This window comes from Glycine max, chromosome 3 (genome assembly GCF_000004515.6).
Source record: "Glycine max cultivar Williams 82 chromosome 3, Glycine_max_v4.0, whole genome shotgun sequence".
NCBI classification, from domain to species: Eukaryota; Viridiplantae; Streptophyta; class Magnoliopsida; order Fabales; family Fabaceae; genus Glycine; species Glycine max.
This window is the reverse complement of record NC_016090.4, coordinates 5,939,566-5,964,390: the sequence shown is the minus strand read 5'-3', so window position 1 is coordinate 5,964,390 and position 24,825 is coordinate 5,939,566. Positions and strand designations below refer to the sequence as shown.

The following is a 24,825-nucleotide window of genomic DNA, read 5'->3' as shown; positions in this document are numbered from 1 at the left end:
ATTTCTACAATATTTTTTTATAAATAATATTTTGTTTTCATATTTTTATGTTATATATATATATGGATCAATTTATTTTATAAAATTATTCTTGATTTTTATTATTTATTTTGTTGAAATCAATATAAGTATAAATTTGAATAATTAACGGATCTATTGAATATGTATATTTTGGTTAAATGATATATAATATCACTGGATGATAAATTTGTTAATTTTAATAATAAATATCTTAAAATCAATACTAAAAAATTGTTTTGATTAACTAATCATGTAAAGTGTTAGACATTAAAACAAATATTTGACTTTTTTTTTGACAAAAAATATTTGAATTTAGATCTATTTTAACTGTACAATAGTATATAAGATGAGAACTCTCAATTATATATTTTATTTTGATAATATTATTATTATTAATAGGTGTGTAATTTTTAAATACTTCATTATGTCTATCACTAGATGTCACAACTAAGGTGCATAGGAATAACTGCAAATAATTCCTATCTCCTGCTTATATAGTACTACCAGCTTTTGGAGCGTGACAAATACCAATAGTCCACTAATGAATCTTGAATAATTACTCGTAGAATCTTTAAATTTGAGTAAATGTGTATTTGGATTTGTATTAATTCACGTTATGGCTTAAATTCAGGTCAACCCAAGTAAAAAGATACAAAAGCCAAAAAAGACCTCCTTCTATATTGATGTGCGTATACTAATCCAATTAAACAGCCATCTAGAAATAATTATCACTTGGCCAAACTTCAGACTTTTCTCACATCCCTCCGTTTTTAAATTTCTTCCCTCCAAACACTTTCATTCCAACTTGCCAAACAATACCACAAGACCATGGCTCCCCAATTTCTCATCCTGTCCCTTCTCATCTCATGCCAAGCCCTCACTTCAACTACCAAAGCCTCCGAAGACACCGGTTTCGTTGGCTCACTAGACCGAGCAACGCTCGGTCTAGAGAAAAAAAATCAAGTTAGCCATTTCCGATTCTACTTCCACGAGACCTTCACCGCGAACAACGCTACCAGTGTTCCCGTCGTTCCAGCGTTGCCCAAGTACAACACCACCACCTCCTTCGGGACGGTGGGGTAATGGACAACGCCTTGACGACGGGGCCGGAGCGTAGCTCGAAGCTGGTGGGGAGAGTGGAGGGGTTGTATGCTGCCACCTCGCAGACGGAGTTCAACCTGTTGGTGGTTTTGAACTTCGTGTTGACCGAAGGGAAGTACAATGGCAGCACCATCACGATCTTGGGGAGGAACCGCATATCTCAGAATCTTAGAGAGATTCCTGTTATTGGGGGCAGTGGGGTGTTTAGATTTGCTACGGGGTATGCTGAAGTTAATACAGTCTTTCTTGATCCACAAACTAGGTCTACCATTGAGTACAACATTTATGTTTCACATTACTGATGAGGATCAGTTAGTTGAATGCGTTTTTGCTTTGATTTAATGTGTGGCACACTATGTTTCAAGTTTCTATATATATATGTTCTTCTACGATTATGAGAGGAGGTTTAGTAGTATACCAGGTTTTGCATTATTTGTTTTTAATGTTATGAAGATTGCAATTTGCAAGTATTGTAAACAAGGTTAATAATGATTGCCCATGATGCATGGGAAATGATATGAAAAACCAGATTTTTCAAACATTTTGCCACATATTTTATTAAGTTCTGGAATTAGTGAATTATATAATCTAATGATGCATGCAATAAATACCAAAATATCTCTAATCTCTAATACTTGAATTGGTTAGCAACAAGCCAACAAGTTGCTTATGGTCAGTGTAAACAGATACATAAGGATGCAGATCATTAAGTAATGTTGGAGTAGCTGGAGCTTCCCCTGACCTTCAACTTGGACACCGATTGCACCATCAATGATCACTATAGCAAGTAAGGCTGCTTTCAGGAATTGCCGTCGGAGTACTTATCATGTAACTGATTAAAGGAAAATGAAAATTATATTGATCAAATTGGGGGAAAAAACATGAGACAACAAGAATGACAATAACTAAGTTCTTAAGCATGTAATCCAAGATTCAATCTTAAGTCAATGCATGCTAAATACATCTGTTTAGAGATGTTAATTTCTTAAATGAATTTCAATATATGCCTCGAAGAATAAATTCTTGACTCTCAGATTGAAAAATATCATTTAAGTTCATCCAAAAAATAATTGGAAAAAAACTATATTTTTTCTTCGATTTATTATAGTATGCAAATGTCATTTTGAAGGCTTCATCATGATTCAATTAGTTATTAGATTTTATATTGTCAGTTTATTTTATTATTTGAAAAATTAAAAATAATTTCAAAAGTGGCGTAAAACTAAAAAAAATGTTAACAAACTACCAAATAAATTTAAACTAGACCACGTAAAATTGGTTTGGTTTGAAAATAATGTTATATTCAAAATTAAACCAAAGTAATCCAAATTAAAAGGTATATTATTTTGATTTGATGTTTGATTTGGATGATTTTTTTTTTCTAAAATGAAAGTCAAAACAAATTAGAACACAAACACCTCTAATAACAGGAGCTTCCTCTAACATGATGAGCATTTGGTTAATGTTCATTGATTATTGTAAATTCGGCTTGTGCTTAAAATGTATGCATTTTGGTAAAAAAAAAAAAACTGTTTGACCCATAAGCTAAAAAGAAGGGGGCAATCCAAATTTATGCAGGCGCTTTTTTTCCCTCTGGTACCCCTGGATGTTGTTATTTATGTAATGACAAAAATGTTCATCCCAAGGGAAATAAGTGTTTTTTGTGTATGTCAACCACTTACTGATCACCAGAAACTTATTTCCATTGTGTAGTTAAAAAATATACATAATAGAAACAAGTTTCTATTGTGTAATAGCAGGTGTGAAAATATTAACACAATGAAAATCCGTTGTGTTCATACAAAACAAAAATAATTTACTGCAGTGTAAGTGATTGATATATCCAACAGAAACTTGTTTTCCTTGGGATGGAAATTTTCGTCATTACATAAAATAATAACATTCAGGGAAAGTGCCAGGAGCAATTGGAGAAGTGCTAATAGTAAAGCCCTAAATTAAAGTAGGCCGTTATATTGACAGTTGACTATCCAACATTGGGAAGCCCAACTAAAATTATAGTCCACTGGGCGTTGCTTTGCAACAGAAGAACTAAAATTATAGTCCACTGGGCGTTGCTTTGTGCAACAGAAGAATTATTGATACACCCAGCACAATTTTAAAATTCTGATAATACCACTGCCTTATAACTTCTGTGCTTTCCTTCTTCATGCGACATTTTGATTTGTTTGCCTTCACCTTCATTCTCATGAGAGGTACTTTTTCATTGTTGGGTCATCTTTGGTGGATGTGCATTGTTTACGGTAGTTCGTAGGCAAGTGGTGGTTGGTTTGGCCATTCAAGGCAAAGGTAAGGTCTTCGATCTGGTTTTTTTCGTGTAAAACTTATGGATTGATAATCCGTAAGTTATATGAAATTTACGGATTGATAATCCATAAGTTTTATATAACTTACAGATTGGTAGTCTGTAAAAACCTTACAGATTGTCAATCCGTATGATACTTACGAATTGACAAATCCGTAAGTAACATTTGGATTGTCAATCTATAAGTTTCTTACGACTTACCAATCCGTAAGTTTTTTTTTTTATAAATTTATTTTATTGTTTAACTAAATAAAATTAGAATTGTTAATTAAATTTTTTTTAAATAGATATAGTTTGAATATTCATTTGAAACTTGTAATTTGTATAGTTTGAAACTGATATTAATCTTAAAAGAATTTATACTTTTAATTTAATTTAGTCGTTTTAACATAAATTTGTTTTTTTTACCTTTTTAATTTAATGTGTTATATTATTAAATGTAGTAAAAAAAATGAGAAAATTATATGATGGTATAATTATGGTGTGGTTAGGGATTTTTTGTTTGTCATTGAAATTTTTCAATGTTTTGTTAAGATGAATGAAGATCAGTGGATGCATGACAGTGTAATATCTGAAGTAGTTGATATGAATGAACAAAATGAAAACGAAGTTGGTGTGAATGAAGAACATGCTGATTGTTCTAATGCTTTCAATACTTCTCATGTATTAATATGATTTATTATTATTAAAGTAAGCAAATGAATGTCCCTTGAAGACTAAACATGTATGAATTGCATTGTAGGTGTTTGCTACCCATGATGATGTTCCACATTGGGCTCAATCTGTTGCTTATGAAATTGGTTTTGTGGATATGATTATGAGATTAGACACAAATATTGATATTAGAGGAAGAACCTCATTTGTTTTAATTGGTTGTTAAAGGAGTGGTCAGTATAGGGCCAAGAAGAAAGGTTTGGTAAGAATAGTTACTGCCAGTAGAAAATGTGGGTGTCCTTTTAAGTTGCATGCGAAACTAGTGGTGGGAGACGAAGGATGGATGGTGAAGTTAATGTGTAGGAGTCACAATCATGATTTGGCCAAGTCATTAGTTGGACATCCGTATGATGTTCGACTGACTAAGGATGAGAAGATCATTATTGTTGATATGACAAAATCAATGGTGAAACCAAGAAATATTTTTCTAACGTTGAAGGAGCACAATGTCAATAGTTATACAACAATCAAGCAAATATACAATGCAAGAAATGCTTACCATTCTTCCATAAGAGGCGGTAATACTAAAATGCAACAATTAATGAAGTTTCTTGAACGAGATTAGTATATTCATTGACATAAATTGAAGGATGAAGATGTTGTACGTGACATATTTTGGTGTCATCCTGATGTAGTCAAATTAACCAATGCATGCAATTTGGTATTTTTGATAGATAGTACATACAAAACAAACAGGTACAGACTGTCGTTACTTGATGTTATTGGTGTGCCACCAACAAGAATGACATTCTCTGTTGCTTTTGCCTATTTGGAAGGAGAACGTCTAAATAATATTGTTTGGACTCTACAACGGTTTCGAGGTCTTTTCCTCAGACGTGATGCACTTCCTGGAGTTATTGTTACCGACAGAGATCTAGCATTAATGAATGTAGTCAAAACTGTATTCATGTGGTTATATATGCTTTTAAAGTTACCACATACTCCTCAGACGTGATAACACTGCAACATACTGAAATTAAGGTATCTTTTGAGGCAAGTACACATGTGGTTGGACATGTTTTTAAAGTTACCTTATACAAGAAACTACTTGGCATAGTATCAAGGTATCCTTTAAACCAAATTACTGCTGAGTTTGAGCGTGTACATTATACTAGTAAAAACCCTTCTCATTGTGGATGTATAATGAGAATTACTCATAGTCTTTCATGTGCATGTGAGCTAGTTAAATATGTTATTGGTACCATATCACTTGACACAATCCATATGTTTTAGCGGAGACTAAGTTTTTCAGACCAATGGTTATCTGAGCCCGAAGTCAACATAACCAAAGAAATGGAAACCATATCCAAGCGGTTTGAAGAGTTTCATTTTTGTGGCAAAGTTACTCTAAAGAGTAAACTTTGGGAAATTGTTTACCCTGATCTAAACTCTATGTGTGCTCCTCTAGAAAAGGTGAAAACAAAGACCAAACATCAAAGATCAACAAAGCGTGATCCGTCTTACTAAGAGTATGTTGATGCATTACATTCTGTGTAAAATAATAATTCTTCAGTCAAATGTAGTGCATCATCATCTGACCAAGCTAAACCAAGAAGGATCATACCAATGTTGGATCAATTTCATCCATGCATTCATGATTCCACTGAAAACATTATTCATGTCAAAGTTGATGGTAATTGTGGATATCATGCAATTATTGTCTTATTAGGTATGGGTGAAGATTCATGGTCTTTGGTTCGCAACCATTTGCTTAAAGAACTTGCAAAATGGTCTTATCAGTATATCAACCTACTTGGTGGCATAGACAGATTTGAGAAATTAAAGCGATCCCTACTTGTTGATGGATTATCCATGGTATATAAGTTTTTTTTGTTACGTTTTGATGGATTAAATTGACTTTAAATAAATTTAATTATAACTGTTACATGCAGGTTACCATGGATAAGTGGATAAATATAACCGGCATGAGATATGAGATTGCATCAAGGTATAATAACATATGGATTGCCAATTCATATGGTTTATACGGATTTCTAGTCTCCACCAACCACAAAAACGTGAGAAACCGACAAAGAGGGAAGAGACACTTACGATGGCGAAGCATAACACAATGACGACTGCGCTGGCAGAGACTGACAGCATGAATGACGGCAGCGTCGCGGAGAGAACATCAAACGAAGAACGAAGAAGAGAAAGCACAGAATGTAAGGACAGAGTGAACAGAGAGGAAGAGGGAAGCATTTTTAAAATTTAAGTGAAAGACATTTTTACCACTTCACATAAATTGTTGGATGTACCATTAATTCTGTTAAGTGCACAAAGCAATGTCCTAGTCCACTTTGACAATTAGCCCATCTATCACACATGAAGTTGCTACTTCCAGTCCCCAATTGTACTAATACACTCCCCTTTCTCATTTTGTTCCCCAAACTACCATGCTAAACATGCTCCTCCCATCTTTGTGTCCCTCCTATTTAATTCTCTTCGCGAAAAAACCTTCCACAAAAACACAATCCCCTTTGAGGCCTCTCCAAACTGCGAGTGCCCTTCTCAACCTCGTTGAGACATGAGCGTGAGCACAATGACAGCAATGTGCGCGAGATTTATGGAATTTGTTCACCAATTTCTGGTAACAGCTTCAAGGGCTGGGTGGCTGTGTCTTTTAATTTACTCAGTTTTAGGCTGCATTATCATGTGTACATAAGTTAAGGGATATACATTTGAAGACTTATTGTACGTTAACGCATTTGCAACCTCTATGGATATAGTCATTTAGTGGTGGCCAATTTTGGTTTACCTTTGGGATTAGCACTTGTAGATTCAGAGGCTTTGTTTTCCTTGTGGATTGGCGTTAATGGTTTGTTGAGTGGTGGGATTTTTTTTTTCTTGGGTTCGGAAGAATTAACGAAGAGATTTTCTGAGGATAGGTTGGAAAAAAATGAAAATGGGCAGTGGAAATAGCAATATCCTATTTCTTTTGCTTTAATAATTGATAATTTCTTAGTATATACCCTCTAAGGGAAAAATATTACGCTGGTACTTGCCCATGCTGCACGTCTCTTCACAGTACATCTTTAATTCCAAGTCAATGCATTTGAAATGTGACGACGGATGGACCAGACTGAGATAATAGCGGACAAAACATAAAAATCGTTCACCAATTATACATCATTAATTTGTATATAAAATATTTATAATTTGATGTTTTATATTTAATTATATTAATGATTTATTAAAGCACATAAATTATTTTTTATATGTCACAAAAATAATTAATAATTGAGTTTGTATGAATTAATTTTTAACGATATTTTTAAATATAAACCAAAATATAATGAATAAAAAATTTATCTTTCATCTTAGTGACACTTGATTATACGAGGTTCACAAAAATATAACTAAAAAAATAGAGTTTAAAAATTAGATATAAAAATAAAAAAATTTTATATAGTAACTAAAATTTGATAATATATAGAGTTTAGATAAAAAAATTTAAGAAGATTTTTTTAGTTTAAAATTTAAAAAATTTAGGAGATAAAAATGAAGTATAGGCTTTTAGTCTTTATTTTTTAAAATTCATAATTTTAATTTTCTATTTTAAAATAAAGAAATTTAGTTTTTATGTTTTTAAAATTCATAATTCTAATCCCTAATTTTAAAATAGAGATAATTAAAAAAGAAGTAAAAAAATTAATTATATAATAATTTAAATTTAATAAAATATAATATTTAGTTGAAGATCAAATTTCTTTTAATAAGATAAGTAATTTTTTTAAAATGTAAATACTTATCTATTAAATTTTTTAATTTGAAAAAAAAATCGGGGCCCACTCATATAACGTGAGTCCCCCCCTGAGAATGTGATACTGTCAGTCTTGCAGGTCATTTTGGCTTGTAATATGTTTAATTTAGTGGAAATATTGCTCTAGCTCTGGCCGGTCCAGCTAGAAAGCAATGCTTCATGAATAATGCGAATTTATTTGGTGCCACTTGACTCCAATTAAAATTAGAATACCCATTTGGTGTCTAATCAATGGACAAAATAAACATCTTTGATTTCAAAGAAATAAGAGGGAAATAATGTATATTATTAGTTGGTCAGTATACGTGACAGTTGGACTTCATGAATAAATCAAGAAGTTAATTTAAATTATAATTTTATTGCCTTGAATGGATCATATATTGATTTACCCTTTTACGTCATTTTCTAGAAATAATAGAAATTTGCGATCTGCAAAGACCTTTTCATATGCATTAAAGAACAAAAACAAGTTGTTTTTTAGTGTAAAACGCTAACTAACCAACAACCTCTATTTTTTATTTTTTTGGTATTCCAGCAGCAACCTCTAATTTCAAAATCTTAACATGTTGTCAGGGAGGGAGAAAGAAAATGAAAACTATTTTTCCAAATAATAATCAAAATCAAAGATGCAATTCTAACTGCTTCATATCATATACAGTTCTTTGATTATTAAGAAAAGGTGATTAATAAATTAATATATATCCTAAATTATGAGTTTTTTGTCAGAAGAATCCAACTGAACTACAAAAACTAATCTTGCAAAATTAATAATTCCTTAAAGTAAAAGACTGCATTAAGGGGAGAGAAACTACCTATATAATTTAGCTGCTTCTATTTTGGTAACAAGCTTTTGGTTGTAGCTAAAATGCCAAAGCACGTAGCGTTTACTGCTGTAGGTGCATTGCCTTTAGTCAGTGGGGACACTGTCCTACTTTGAAATTTCTTTTTTGATGGTACGTAGACAAAGAAGACCTAGAAATAAATGTTCCACTTACTATTTGATGGTTTAATTTTTTGCTGCAGAATATTAGCTTGTGACAACTTAGGTTGTCTTAAACACTACTACAATCTGGATAGTTCTTGTGCTGGTACAATATATGCAAGAGAATAAGAAATTAGTTGTAGATCTAGAAATAATGATGTATATATGCAACAAAATCAGATATCAAATTTTTTATTGATAAATATTAATTTTTAGTTTATTAATTTTATTAGTAAAGAGTTGAACCTACCATATTTTTTTCATTCTCTCTTCTTTTTTAATCATCCAACCAATTTTATCACCAATCATACATCAATATATACATGTCATATGAAAAAAAAAACTCTTTAATAGAATAGATGTGAATTTTAATTATTATATATTTCCTTATAAAAAATTATAAGATATTAATATTAAATAAAAAAGTTATGTGAAGTTTTTAAAATGTTACGTAAATTTTAAATTGATCATATAACTTATACACATAGAGATTTGCTAACGTACATTTTCAAAATTCATATATATATTTTTGACCTTGTGACTCTTGTAATACTTTTTCTTTTTTGAATAAGACTCTTGTAATACTTATAGCAAGGTTATATAAGACTCTTGTAATACTCTTGTAATTCCTATAAAATTAATTTATGATCTTTATATATTTTTAGATTACTTTAACAAAACTAAGATAAAAAAATATAAATAAAATTTGAACGATATTTTTATTAAATATTTAATTAAATTATTTAATTCACCATTACGCTAACTGTTATTTAATTTGACCATATATAACCTGTAGTTCTATCCAATAACGTAAAGAAAACGATTTATTTTATTAATATAGACGGTTTGGTCAATCAACTTGCAATGAAATAGAATTATAATACACAGTTTTTATAAACGTGCCTTATTAGGTTAATTAATTTTAGTTGACATTGATTTTCACATATCACCAATATTTTTGTTGAGATGCAAACATTATGTTAAATATTTTTTTCTTAATGAAAGGGGGTTAAACCTTAGAAAAAGACTAAAAGTCACAAGGAAACAAGTGGATGAAACAGAAAGATACTGCAAAATACATATTAAAGAATGAACAAATTACTACTTCAATTCATCAGCAACGAGTCCATATCTTAAAAGAATATAGGTTTATTAGATGTTCAATATGAGTATTTGTTGGTATATAATTTATAAATACTTCTTTAGGTGATCTTTAAGCCTTGAAGTCTATACTAATTTTGGTGAACTTCTACCCAACTTGCCTAAACTCGTGGTTATAAAAAAGATTAAATTTTTATTCTCTTAATTTTTATAAATTTTAATTTTTAGTTCCTCAAAATTTATTTGACTAACTTTTAGTTTCTTATTAATTTTTTGTCAACATTTTTAGTCCCTAAAAAAATTTAGCCTATCTTCAGTAATAATCTTATTGAACAATAAAAATAAATAAGAGACTAAAAATGGATTTTAAAAAAAACTAAAAATGTTAGATGAAAAATTAACGAAAATCCAAAAATTTCTTTAATTTTTTTTTGAAAGTTTGGATCTAAAAGACTGAACTAAAAATTTAATTAACCCAAAAAAAATAACAAATTAAAAAAATCTTTTAATCACTTTCCGCAGAATAACTTCTTAACTTTGCAAGCATTTCCGCAACTTAATTAATTTCTCACAAAACATGAGATTAGAGCTATCAAAACGGGCCAGTCCGACCCACGTGGGCTGGCCCGCAACGGGTTGAGCTAAAAGTGGGCTAGTCCAGCTTGACCTACTTTTGTGTGGGCTAACAAAATGTCAGCTCGGCCTGGCCCACCACGGGTTGGTGGGTTATGTGGGCTAGCCCACTTTTTTGTCTTTTTTTGTAAAAAAAAAATTATTCCAAACAACTTAAAATAAAATCCAATATAAAAACAAAACTAAATCAATTTCAAACATTTAATATTAAAGTGATTGAAGTATTCAAAATAAACATTCAACATTAAGATAATTGAAATTTAAATGTCATTAAAAATAAACTTCTAAACTATTGAAATTAAACATTAGAGTTATGGACTGTGAAATCTAGAACAACTTCCTCTTCTTTCTCAACATCACCTTTAATTTCATCTACAAAGACAAACAAAAAATAAACAATATCATTAATAAGTCAAATAAATAAAACAACACACCAATAACAAACTAAAAATTATGAAAAAAGAAATGTAAATTACCAATATCTTCAAAACCATTTATCCAATTTTGGGTTAAAATTAGTGTTTGAACATTGGAAGGAAGAAGACTAGCGTGATACTTGTTTAGCACATGAGCACCAATGCTAAATGTCGATTCACTAGCAACAATTGTTATAGGAATGCTTAACACCTCACATGACAATCTACAAAGATTTGGATAACGTTCTTGACGGTCCTTCCAATAACTCAAAATATCCAACTTAGGAAAAAACTTTGGCTCAAGCGGTGTCTCAGCCAAATAGAGATCTAATTCAGACTTGTCATTGACATTAACATTTTGGCTCACATAATTGATATATTCCTATGACAATATAAGAGAAAAATTAAATTAAATAAATTGAATCATAAAACAATTAAATAATTAAACAAAAGAAAAGACTAACATTATATGGATCATCCATATCTTGATTTTCTTCTATACTGAAATCTTCTTCAACAGTAGGTTGTTAAGAACTTGATGCAGTAGATGAACTTGACTTTACACTCACATATTCATCAAAGAGCTTGTACATCTTCTCTTTTATGTTATTAATCTTTTCATCACAAGTAGAAGCATCAAGCTTTGAATAGTAAAATCGGAGTGCTTCAAGCTTCATTCGTGGGTCAAGAATCATAGCAATTGAAAGAATGACATTATAGTCACTCCAATACTTGCCAAACTTTTTCATCATCAATACTGCCATATTTTGCAATACTGGATCATCACACTTAAGTGTTTCTCGCAACAACCATTCAATTTTCCATACTTGCATGAAGTATTCGTTGGAAGTTGGATAAGATGTACCTAAAAAATATTCAAATAAGATAATTAAACTATAAATATAAATCTGATACTATTTATTATAATTATGAAGTTTGAAAAAATATACCTAAAATCAAATTAGTCATCTTATAAAATGGCTTCAAAAATTCACACAATTTTTTAGCTCTTTTCCATTCCTCATTAGATGGACAACATTTGTAATTTCTATCACGAATAGTGAAACTTGCAAAAGCGCGACGATACCTAATAGCACTCTCAAGCATGATATAAGTAGAATTCCACCGACCCACGGGCACATCCAACCTCAAGCCCACTTGGGTTGCTAGCTACAAAATAAAAATTTAATTTCTTAACAATTATAAATTTATAATAATAATAAAATAAAATAATATATTATTTAAATTTGGTGGGTTGACGAGTTGGTCCACCAACCCACGGGTTGAGCCCACCTAACCCACGGGTTAAGTGGGCTGGGCTGAAAAGTTGCTGGTATCGTTTTTTTTTAAAAAAATTGAGCCCGGCCCACCTCTAGCCCGCAGTGGACCAGGCTGACCCACGGGCCAAAACCCATTTTGACGGCTCTAAGATTGATGACAATCATGACCAAAAACTTAATCCGCACTTGGGAATCCCATTCTATAACTAAAGATTAGAAGCCTCGATTCCAAGCAATATTAATAGCAATAAGAATTGCCCATGGTTTAGCATGAGCAGTACTACAAAATCCATTTTTTGAAGCATAAGCAAATAAGACCCGAACACACCACGAGCAACACACTACTATAGAAAATATACCTTTAATATGGCTCTTTTAAGATTGATTTTATAAAAATGGATGTTAAAAAAACATGATGACACAATAATTGTAAATAAGTTGACTTTATTAATATTGGTTTTCAAAAATTTGATGTTATGTGTTAATATTAACATCGATTTTTTTTAAAAAAAATCAACGTTGTTTGATCAATTGATAACATTGATTTTTAAAAATAAATCTTTTGTGTATATGTTAACATCGATTTTTATAAAAATCAATATTGTTCGATCAATTGTCAAACATCATTTTTTTATAAAAATCAATGTTGTATTTTTTTCCCTAAATTAAAACCTCCACTCTCTGCCTCACTCACTTCTCACTCTCAATCTCAATCTTCAAACCATCTCGCTCTCCCCAGTCTCACTCGTGACCTTGTTCACCTTTACCACTCTCACTCACGATGCTTACTTTCATTATAGGTGTCATCACTGCCCATCGTTGTATTCTGCTGTCTTCATTCTCAAGTCTTCGTGATTTGCTCCACTACAAAGATCAAAACCCTAACCTAGCCTAACCCTATTTTTCCCTCTTCAATCCATGGACACATCAACCCAACCCCAAATCCCCATCCCCTCCCTCCCTATAATCCATCAGAGTATCACAACTTGACACAACATCAATCAGAAACTAGACAAAATGGTAATGACACCAACCACAAAAAATCATCAAAGAACAACAACCAGGTCAAGGAGGAGACCTCCAACAAGCACCATTATAGCTTTCGGTGGGACCCTTAATCATAATCAAATGACCAGAGCTGTGGCAACTCAGGAACCGGATCGAAGAAGAGGAAGTCTTATTGGGTTGATGACAACCCTAATATTCGGTGATTCAGGTTCTTGATTTCATGGGCAATATTGAATTCAATCTTGAGATTCAAGCTTTGATTAGTAGGCTTCTTAAGATTAGTTGAATATTACAATTAGGTTTGCCCTTAGATGATCGACCTGAAGGTGCTTGATCCCCTTCGCTTGAACCTATATTTGATAACATGAGAATTATAATGACTTGTGATTAATGTCTGGATAGGGAAGACTAATGTACCAAGAAATAGAACATGGCCAACACATCACTCTCAACAATCCTTGTGATTCTCTTCTGGGGTTTAACTTTTTCAACTGGGAGAAAATTATCATCACTTAGAACTACCACTACATTATCATCACCCCCCAATGATGGTATTTGCTCATCAAGGGTGATGACACAAGTGTTGGAGTACAAGTGCAAGGTGAAGATTGTTGAGAGTGAGGAAAAGACCCATAAACCTGAGCCTTAAGGTTTTGGGTTAGAGTGTGGTGTCAACTTTCGTTATGTGGTGGCTCATGGTCCACAAGTGTAAATCTCCCCGGTGTTTACTCCTCTCGAATCTCCCTAACAATTGGTATCAGAGCCGATAATTCGACTTGGTGACCAGCTCAGATGAGTAAGATGACAGCGATGAATCTCAGTCTTGGGATCCCTTGTATTGAAAGTCTTCCTGGCGGTGAGTCAAGGCAGCATGTCCCGCAGATGAAGCGACAGTGCTAGTACCATGTGGAAGAGACTCACACTTGAGGGGGAGATGTGTTGGAGTACAAGTGTGAGATGAAGTCCCACATCGGGTAGAAGTGGAAAGGTTGAGCACCATATAAGTGAGGAGAAGACCTATAAACTTGAGCCTTAAGGTTTTGGGTTAGAGTGTGGTGTCAACTTTCCTTATGTGGTGGCTCATGGTCCACATGTGTAAATCTCCCTGGTGTTTACTCCCCTCGAATCTTCCCAACAGCTAGGTTACACTTGTGGATAACACTTGGTACATACTGTGCTTGCATCTATTTAAAGCAAGTAGTAGCTACTAACTGGCTTATTTTGTAATGGTTTTTAGGTGACAACACAAGATGGTTATATTCTTAACTTGGCTAGAATTAGAATGGGAGAATCAAGGGAGCCACAAATTCTTCTATGGCATGGACATTTCATGGTTACTAAATTAATAGTTTCATAAGCAACTATGTGTCATGGATTTTGCAATTGATGTTGGAAATTAATGTGATGTTGTGGTTCCAAGATGGCATGACATGGTTATTGCTACCTTCAAACCAGTCTCTTGCAATATTCCTTTTGGCAAATAATGGGTTTAATGTTTGGGTTGCTAACATTTGTCAAACCAAATTTAGTTGGCATCATACATTTTTAGCTTCTAATAGATCGGTTAGTTTGTCTAAAAAATGTTGTTTCACTTCTATGGTCAACAATTTGATTGGTCCTATTGCTTATGTAAGTTTTTTTTTATTTAGGATTATTGGACAATGTCTTAGGATGAATTAGTTGCACATGATCTTCCAGCCACATTCAACTACGTGCATGATCTTAGTGGAAAAAATTGCACTATCTTGGTCACTCATAGGTGAATTTCACATGCTACACTTGCTTTTCTTGTCTTTGACTTATTCAATGTGTTGTTGACTGAAGAGTGTCAAATTCTTTTGTAGGAAACTTTGATTGCATTGGTTGCCCATTCCCAAGATCAATTACAGAACATGTTGACATCAATTGTCTTACTTAGTCCAATTGCTTAAGTTTGTCAAGTGACTTCCCTTACTAACAATGTTGCTGAAAAATTCATTGTAGAGGTATTTAGTTATAAACATGTTTTTACCTTTGTACAAATAAAAAATGAAAAGAAATTTTGTTTAAAATTCAAAAGATCAAAACAAATATTTTTTTTTTCTGAAAATCATTGTACAATTTGGGAATCTTTGAATTTAATATGAAAAGGAAAGTAACTCTCATTATCTATCATTCATTGTCATTAATTTCTCTACATTGTGGCTAAGAATAAGAAGGCTGCAATGTTACTTCCTTGTAGTTCAAACTTTTTATGTTGTAAGAGTATTAATACAAGACATTTCTCAAGATTCTTGGGGGATAGAATAATATCAGAGTTGAAATTCATCCTAACATGAAATTATGCTTTACATTGAATGTAAAATAACTAATATTTAAGAAAACCATGAATTTCATCCTCCAAAGTTATATGCATCATCACATTAGTCTTTCAAACATTTTAGTCACCAAATTAGTTCTTCAAAGATTCTTTATGTCACCACTTTGGTCCTCCAAAGATTTTATCGGGGAAATGCCTTCAAATATCTAATCTTTCACCAAATTAGACAAATACAACAATGTTTTAAATTTTGAGGGACTAATTTAGTAACCAAATTTTTTATAAGACGTTACTTAGTCCAATTGCTTAAGTTTGTCAAATGACTTCCCCTACTAACAATGTTGCTGAAAAATTTATTGTAGAGGTATTTAGTTATAAACATGTTTTTACCTTTGTACAAATAAAAAATGAAAAGAAATTTTGTTTAAAATTCAAAAGATCGAAACAAATATTTTTTTTCTGAAAATCATTGTACAATTTGGGAATCTTTGAATTTAATATGAAAAGGAAAGTAACTCTCATTATCTATCATTCATTGTCATTAATTTCTCTACATTGTGGCTAAGAATAAGAAGGCTGCAATGTTACTTCCTTGTAGTTCAAACTTTTTATGTTGTAAGAGTATTAATACAAGACATTTCTCAAGATTCTTGGGGGATAGAATAATATCAGAGTTGAAATTCATCCTAACATGAAATTATGCTTTCCATTGAATGTAAAATAACTAATATTTAAGAAAACCATGAATTTCATCCTCCAAAGTTATATGCATCATCACATTAGTCTTTCAAACATTTTAGTCACCATATTAGTTCTTCAAAGATTCTTTATGTCACCACTTTGGTCCTCCAAAGATTTTATCGGGGAAATGTCTTCAAATATCTAATCTTTCACCAAATTAGACAAATACAACAATGTTTTAAATTTTGAGGGACTAATTTAGTAACCAAATTTTTTATAAGACGTGATAATAATCATGTTGCTTATTATCACTTCTTATAGAAGTTATCCATAACTTCTCCAAAAGTTTATGTGCATAATTTTATTTTAGCTTATAGGAGAGGTTTGATCCAATTTACTTTTTTATTATCTCTTATAAGTGCTTATGGAAAAGTTTATCTAAGTAGGACCATACCTATAATATTGAATACTGTAAGTGGAAGTATGTTCTTGATTTGTCACATTATGTTTGTCTTTTCTAATTATTGGTGTAGGCTAATGAGAAGATTAAAGATCTAGTTGTTAGCATAGAGGGGAAAAGTTTAGAAGAAAACAAAAGTGTTAGACAAGTGGCCTCAGATATCTTAAGAAGGGGGAGTTGAATTAAGATATCACAAACTATTTCCCCAATTAAAATTTTATTTCACTTTCTATTCAAGTTATAAATTCCCTTAAAAATGAACTTCTTAAATATTGATTCAAATAGAGCAATTTTAATATGAATATAAAACAATAATAAATAAAGGAGTTTAAGGGAAGAGAGATTGCAAACTCAGATTTATATTGGTTCGGTCACACTCTTGTGCCTACGTCCAGTCCCCAAGCAACCCGCTTGAGAGTTCCACTATCTTGTAAAAGCCTATTACAAGATCTGAACCACACAAGGACAACCCTTCCTTTGTGTTCAGATTTCTTTACAACAAGAGACCCTCGGTCTCTTAATTCTTTTTCAGAATAAAGAAGAAGAGAAGAAGTAATCTCTCTTGAAAGAGATAGATTGAACAATTTGAGCATTCAAATAATTCCTTATTGAATCACAAGTGTTTTGGCCAAGGAATTTTTAAGAGGATGAAACGATTTTGCTTTTTAAGAGGATAAGACCTTTTTGTTCTGAAAAACTCTTAGCAAATTCGTGTCTCAAGTCACATATATATAGGCCTTTGATAGCCATTCAAGAACCAAATAGAAGGATGTGACTGTTGAGAATATTTTCTGAAAATCTGCTCTGGTAATCGATTACAGTATTTGTGTAATCGATTACAAGCTTTAAAATTTGAATTAAAACGTTCAATAACTGCTGGTAATCGATTACCATATATGTGTAATCGATTACACAGTGCAAATTTTGAATTCAAATTTTAATAGCTGTTGTAAATCGGTTTTGGCCACTAGTAATCGATACATCCTCTGGTAATCGATTACCAGAGAGTAAATCTCTTGAAAAATATTTTTTTAACTTAAATTTCTTGGCCAAACCTTTTACTACTTCAATTGGAATTCCCTTCCTATTTAATATACTCTTCCTAAGACTCTAGAGACTGTCTTGATCATCCATCTTGAATATCTTTGATTTCTTTGTCTTGAATAAAGCTTTGAGAAACATGTAACCCTTTGGCATCATCAAAACATTCAGCTTGATCCTTTGTCTACAAAAAGTTTGCTTGCAAACTGTGCTTCTACCACTCTTTCTTCAAAGCTTATAGGTGGAGAGAAAGAATTCTTTGTACCCATGGTTGTGGATGTTGTAAATTCAATTGGTATTGAAACCAGATTGAACATCATTGGAATAAATAAGGTACATGTGTTGGTTCTTTTGCAAAATGTCTTTTCTTTGACCTTTTGGTTTCGAATGGGAATTGAGTTTGCATACTTTCACTTTCCATTCACTATAATAGCACCAACCAACTCGTTCAAGAGGCCTACAAGGTTGGTTTTTTGCATACCCATTCATGGGAAAGATCACAACCTTTGTAGCCCAGCCTGTGTCTCAAGAAGCTTCCAATTATGATGAGGTTTTTTTGCAATTGAGTTTGCTCTTTGATGATATTCTGAAAGTACTTATGATCTTCTACATACTATTTAGTTAGGGATATTGTTTATTTTTATGATATCTCTTTGACTCTCAAGCCCTTGTTTTCACTGTTAAGACTTAAGATTGTTGTCCAATGCATTTGTGGCTTTAATTTAGAATAGCCTTCTTAATTAAAGTGTTTTGATATTTTTTTATTGTTTCATCTTTGTGCCTAGGATTTGAAGAATTTAAGACCATAATTATATTCAACAGCTGAATATTTTGAATTCTCATACTCCAACGATGACCAAAAACAAGTGTGAGTTGTTATGCTAAAGCTTGTAGATATTTATGTTGATACTACAATATCTTTTAAATCCCCTCTTTATTGTTTCTTACTTTCTTTCTCTTTTTATCTCATGTTTGAAGAGTGGTGGAAACATTGAAGGATTATGCCATCAAAGCTCTTGTAAATAGAGTGGACCATTTAGGTTATGTGACCTACAAAGTAAATGATTTGTTGGAAGAGGAAGTTGTTAAAGTTTTTGTAGTAGAGCTACGAGTTCTTGTATTGAACAGGCATACCTAACCATCTCCATTTATCTTCATATAAAGAAAATTTATTACATCAGATAATGGTAGTTGGTGAATGTATCTTTGGAAAACTATATCTGGAAAAAGTATAATTGTAAGAACATGAAAGATCAATGGAATTGGTATCCTTAGCTGATGTGATTAGTGGCTAATTATCTATATTTTATCCATAAAATTTTAGTAAAAGGCTTAATTTGACAATACCCAAGTATTTATGTGGATGTTTGGTGCAATATGAAAATACCATGCCTCATTCAATTCTATACAGAATTTTGCATCTGTAGCTATATGGTTTTGAACACTACCTCTAGTTGATATTATTGAAATTTGAATTATTATCATATTAGAGAAGAGAAACTTTATAAGGATCACTAACATTGTGTTTCCTTAATGTGGTAAATTAGACAGTAAAGATGTGTCATAAGTATATGGATCATGAGGGATGTACCCAATAGTCGTTGGTGATTGGTACTCCAAAATATCACAAGCGTTATATCTTGCTAAGCAAGTATCCTGAATTTTCCTCTACTCTTTCTTCTTATGGTGTTGCTTTCTTTTTCCATTTCTACTATATTTAGTTTTTATTACTTAGCACCGATAAATAATAGCACATGTGAACAAAATTAGGCACTCCTAATAAATTAATTAAATTGTGCATTGAGGATTATTATTATTATTATTATTATTATTTTTTTTGCAAAAAACAACGTTGTTTAGTCTAAAATCAATGTAGCAAGTGTCTTTACAATATCAAATTTGGACAAAACTAATGTTATAAAGGCACATTTTACATCGGTTTTTGTTAAAAACAATGTGGTAAGCACATTCAACATCAGTCTTGTCAATACCAATGTAGAATGTTTCTTTATAATATTAGTTTTTTTATAACCGATTCAAAAAGTGTTTCAAAATATACAATTTTAACCACATTTCTACATCAGTTTTAGCCAATACTAATATAGATAATGATTTTCAACATTGATTTTAAAATCGATGTTAAAAATATCAACTTTCAATGATGGACATTTCAGTATTAGTTCTAGAGTTGATGTTGAAACTCCTCTAGAACCGATTTTAAAGTCCCTTAATGTAGTGGCGACAACTCTATCATAATTGACTTTGATTGAACCATCACTGTTTAATTTGAAACAACATGCAACTAGGGAGTCTAACAAATTAAATGGGTATTCAATTGAATGCTATCGAGCTTGTTAGCATATATGCTTCGAAGCTAATCTCAATATTAATTATCCACTTCATAATATATATCTTATATTTTCATAAAATCTAACATATATGTTAATTGCTATTCATGAGCTTTTATTGTATTGAAAATAGGTGAAAAAATAGCAATGTGCCTCTAATTTACGGTTTCTTTTGTGAAGATTGTAAATATTTTCATTCTTGTATAAATTTAGAAAGTAGAAACTCCATTTTTGTGAACTAATGTTGAATTTAACTCAATTTGTAGGCTAAAGAAGAGAAGGTGTGAAATATTGCTGAAGAACTGGCTTAGCGGGGCAAATTGACTAAGCGAGCCTCATTCACTTAGCGAGACAGCCAACTCACTTAGTGAATGCAAAATCCTAGAAGATGTTAAGTCAAAGAGCAGCACGCTTAGTGCGCAGCCAGGCTGCCTCGCGAGGACGTTGTCTCTACTCACACTTAGTGCACCCAAGCTCGCTTAGTGGTTATTCACTTACTCTCACTTAATGAGACATGCTCGTTGAGCACGCCTTCATGTGTTGAGAAGCCCAAAAGCCTTTAAAACACTGAGTTGGTGGGAAATGAAGAGTCACTAAGCTTTTACTACATAAAATCAAAAGGAAGAATGCAGAGAGGCTCGAGAGAAGACATTTTCTTCATCCTTTACCATTTTCATTCACAAAAACACTAATTTCCTCTTTGTATTAAGTCCTACTTGTAATGGAGGGCTAGGAACTTCATTGTTGGGGAGTTATTCTACTGAACACTCTTAATGTAAACTCCTAACTATCTATTTAATGTTATTTTCTGTATTCTTGCTTCTATCTACATTTATTTTACATTCTTGTGGCTTGATCATCATTTATATGTTTAGTAAGGTTTTTGAGTTTTGGAAAATGCTTGAATCCTTAGAACTTGATCGAGCAGCTAGAGGTCTGTTTATCTAGGAATAAAGACAGTAATCTAGTATATTTGTACTATATGCGTACTGCAACTTCCTTAGAATGAGTTTGTTGAGGAATCAAGAAAAAAACTAAGAGAATTAGGCTCATTCTTGTGAGGAATCATGGTCTGAGTAAATAAGTGGTGCAAGAGCGCTAAAATAACTTTAAATAGAGAAAAACCTTTTATTACGACAAAAGAAAGTTCAGTAGACGACTCCCCGACGCTTTTACCTTAATATTTATCGCATTTTACAGCTTTGTGTTTATTTCGTAAGTTGTTTAAGTAGCATAGTACATTACAGAAAATTAAATCATTAATGAATCTTTTATCTCATTTTCAAAGCTAAAAGTGTTTACATACTGAATATACATCATCTAAGTGAAACAAATTTCTCTATGGATATGATATTCGGTCTTACCGTTTAAATACTACTTGTGCAAATTGATACACTTGCTAATCAGCGAATAATATACTATTAATAATTTATTACAACCATTAGATTTCAAAGAAAAAGAATAAGGATGAAGTATAATTCTAAAAAATCTTGATATAGGTTGACTCTTCCTCACATATATATATATATATATAGTCTAGTGTTGATACAATATTAATACTACTAAAAATTCCAACAATTTCTAAAATGCTTAAATATGTTTTTCTCTCTAATAAATATTCATTTTTTTGCATTTACTCCTTAATATTTTTTTATTTTGCATTATGTCTCTAAAAAATTAATAATTATATTTTTGATCATTTACACTTTTCTTAATCTCTGACAAATTAACGAATTTTTTATGTTTATTTCCTAATAATATTTTTCATTTGTTAATAGTTAGCATTAAAATAAAATTCGTTAATTTATGAGAGGACAAACACAAGATTTGATAATTTATCAAAGACTAAAATAACATATCAAAGATAAAAAATAAAATTATTATTTTATTAGAGATTCAACACAAAAATATATATTAAAATCAATCACAAAAATCAAGTATTTATTAAAAATAAAAAACATATTTAAATTGAAGTCTTTCTAAAACGCCATAAATAATTCAAAGTAACCACAAAATTAAGTTTCACTTTAAATTCATATATGTAAGCAATAAATTGTGCCTCAGCCAATCTTTAAAATCAATATGGTAAAAAGCATACTACGGGGAATCTACCAACAACTTTTGCCAAATCAGATTAGTAGTTGAACATAGCTTGAAAATATGATAAATGGTCTCCTTATAAGCAAGTATCATTTTCAGCAAAGTGTCCTAATTTTTTTGCCGCATTGGTATTATTAGTAACGCTAACGCATTTGTAGCAATCTTCCAAATTAAAGCAAGTATCTTAATCTCTCCTTAGAAAATGATTTCCCCAATTTTCAAAGCTAATAGATTGATATTTTTTATGATTTTTAAAGCATAGATTACAATTTATATTTTTTATCTAGTCAGAAGTATTCAAATACTTTTCATTTAGATAAAAAAAATATTTGATACTTGTTGAAAGATAAAAATATTCCCTGTTGGTTAAGTATTCAAATATTTTTTGAGGTTTTGAAGGGTTCCAAAAAGGTTTTTAAGCTAGGGATATCACATGCTATGTATTCATGCACTCATACATACTAAATATAAATAACTAAGTAAAAGACTAGCCTTGAAGGCCACTCAGAGTCTCTCAATGTTCAACAACATCCAAGGTATATAATAAAAGAGAAGCCCAATGAAATCCCTAAAATGCTCATGGTTGAGAGCTTGACACCTGTCCAATTTGCTAATTTTTTGGGCATTTCAGCTTGAGTGTTTAACTTCTGTTGATGGATGCACGTGGCTTCTTCTCCAACCTTTTCCTTTTGACACCTGCTTCCTTCATTTGTGTCATTTCCCCACCAATTTGCTTCTTCCATTTCCTTTCTTTCTTCTTCATCTTTGTTTCCTCTTCACTTCCACTTTGCTTCCTTCGTTTCCTTTCTTACCTGTTGGATGCATTCCCGATCAATTCTTCAACGACTCCAAATCTGTTTCCTTTCATTTGCGTTAATGCTTCCTCTGTCTAGATGAATTCATGCTTTAATTCTTCAACAACTCCTAATCTGCTTCCTCTGTTTTCCTTATTTTGCTTCCTCCGTTTGCTTTCTTTCTTCTTCATTAACGCAAATGAGAGGAAACAGATTTTGTATGAAGAAGAAAGAAAGCAAATAGAGGAAGCAAAATAAGGAAAACAGAGGAATTGACAGATTTCTTTCTTTCTTTCTTCTCAATGCGACTCCAGTTTATTTTTGTTTCATGCATGTTTACTTTGTTTCGCATTGAATGTTGTTTACGTTGTCTTTATTTTTGCATGTTGATTTCTTCGACCGCAAGGGAGTTTTAGTTTCATGCATGCTTAGTTTGTTTCACAATGAATGCTGTTTCATTTTGGAAACCTGGAATGTTGTTTGATTTCCTGCATGTTTGGTTAGTTATGGTTGTTTTTGGGTGGTGTTGGTCATTTGTTGCTTATGGATGTTTGCTTGCTTTTTTTATTTCCTGCATGCTTTCTTTCTTCTTCATTTTTGTGGTCTGTCTCTTCCATCTTCACTTCTAGTTTATTTTTGTTTCATGCTTGTTTACTTTGTTTTGTATCAAATGTTGTTTATGTTGTCTTTATTTTCTGCCTGTTGATTTCTTCGCCCGCAGAGGAGTTTTGGTTTCATGAATGCTTAGTTTGTTTCACAGCGAATGTTGTTTCATTTTGGAAACCTCAAATGTTGTTTCATTTTGGAAACCTCGAATGTTGTTTGATTTCCTGCATGTTTGGTTGGTTATGGTTGTTTTTGGGTGGTGTTGGTCATTTGTTGCTTATGGATGTTTGCTTGCTTCTTTTATTTCCTGCATGCTTGGTTGCTTATGGTTGTTTTTGGGTGGTGTTGGTCATTTGTTGTTTATAGATGTTTGCTTGCTTTCTTCTTCAGACTTGCTTTGTCTGTTTGTGTTATTTCCTTATTACTTTGCTTGCTTTGTTCTTCATTTTCGTATGTTCACATCCACTTGAGTTTGCCAGTTGTTCATTTTGGAAACCTATAATATTGTTTGGACATAGATCCAATTTTACATTTTTTTCCCTTTTGAATTTTTTTTACCGTTCTTAGTGGTATCAACACGGCACTCCGGGCCATTTAAACCAAACAATTAAGAATTATTAGATGTATTTGTTTTCTGCATGTTGATTTCTTTGGGTGCAGGCGAGTTTTTGCTTCATGGATGTTGATTTGTTCGGGCATCGGTTTCACCATGTCTGCTTGCCTAATGTTATTTGGTGTATTTGTTGGTTATGATTTACGCACGGTTGAACCAATGGCCAGATTGGTAAGATGTTGCCCCTGTGGTTCAATTATATTTAATATTTATGCATTTATGGTTATTTTGTTTGGTTAGGATAAAAAAAAGTTAGAAACAACAATGAAATACTATTTTTGTTCCCCTGTGATCCTATTTATTAACTTTTGTTGTTGTTTAGGTTGGCATTTGAACAGGATCAACAAAATTGGAAGATAGGCAACATGTGGCCATGGCTGGTATGTTTTCTATTTGTCCATGTTTGGTATGTGTTGGTTGTTCTTTTAAGTAGGTAAGGACAATTGAAAAAATAGGTAAGATGTTATTCCATTTGCTAAAATGTTACTTTTACATTTATGTATGTTTGGGTTATTGACTGTTATTTTGTAATTCTACTCCG

General features: G+C 31.8%; 1 protein-coding gene and 1 pseudogene across 1 annotated transcript; both read left to right on the top strand.

Moving 5' to 3' along the window:
• The first annotated feature begins 784 nt into the window (after positions 1-784).
• On the top strand, positions 785-1,661 carry LOC100785797 (dirigent protein 22). Its single transcript, XM_003522134.5, is given in 2 exon segments — positions 785-1,099; positions 1,102-1,661. Coding segments are annotated over 2 exon segments (573 nt in total). The 5' UTR covers positions 785-849; the 3' UTR covers positions 1,425-1,661.
• A 12,111-nt stretch (positions 1,662-13,772) lies between these two features.
• On the top strand, positions 13,773-20,458 carry LOC100812705 (triacylglycerol lipase 2-like; annotated as a pseudogene).
• The last annotated feature ends 4,367 nt before the right edge of the window (positions 20,459-24,825 follow it).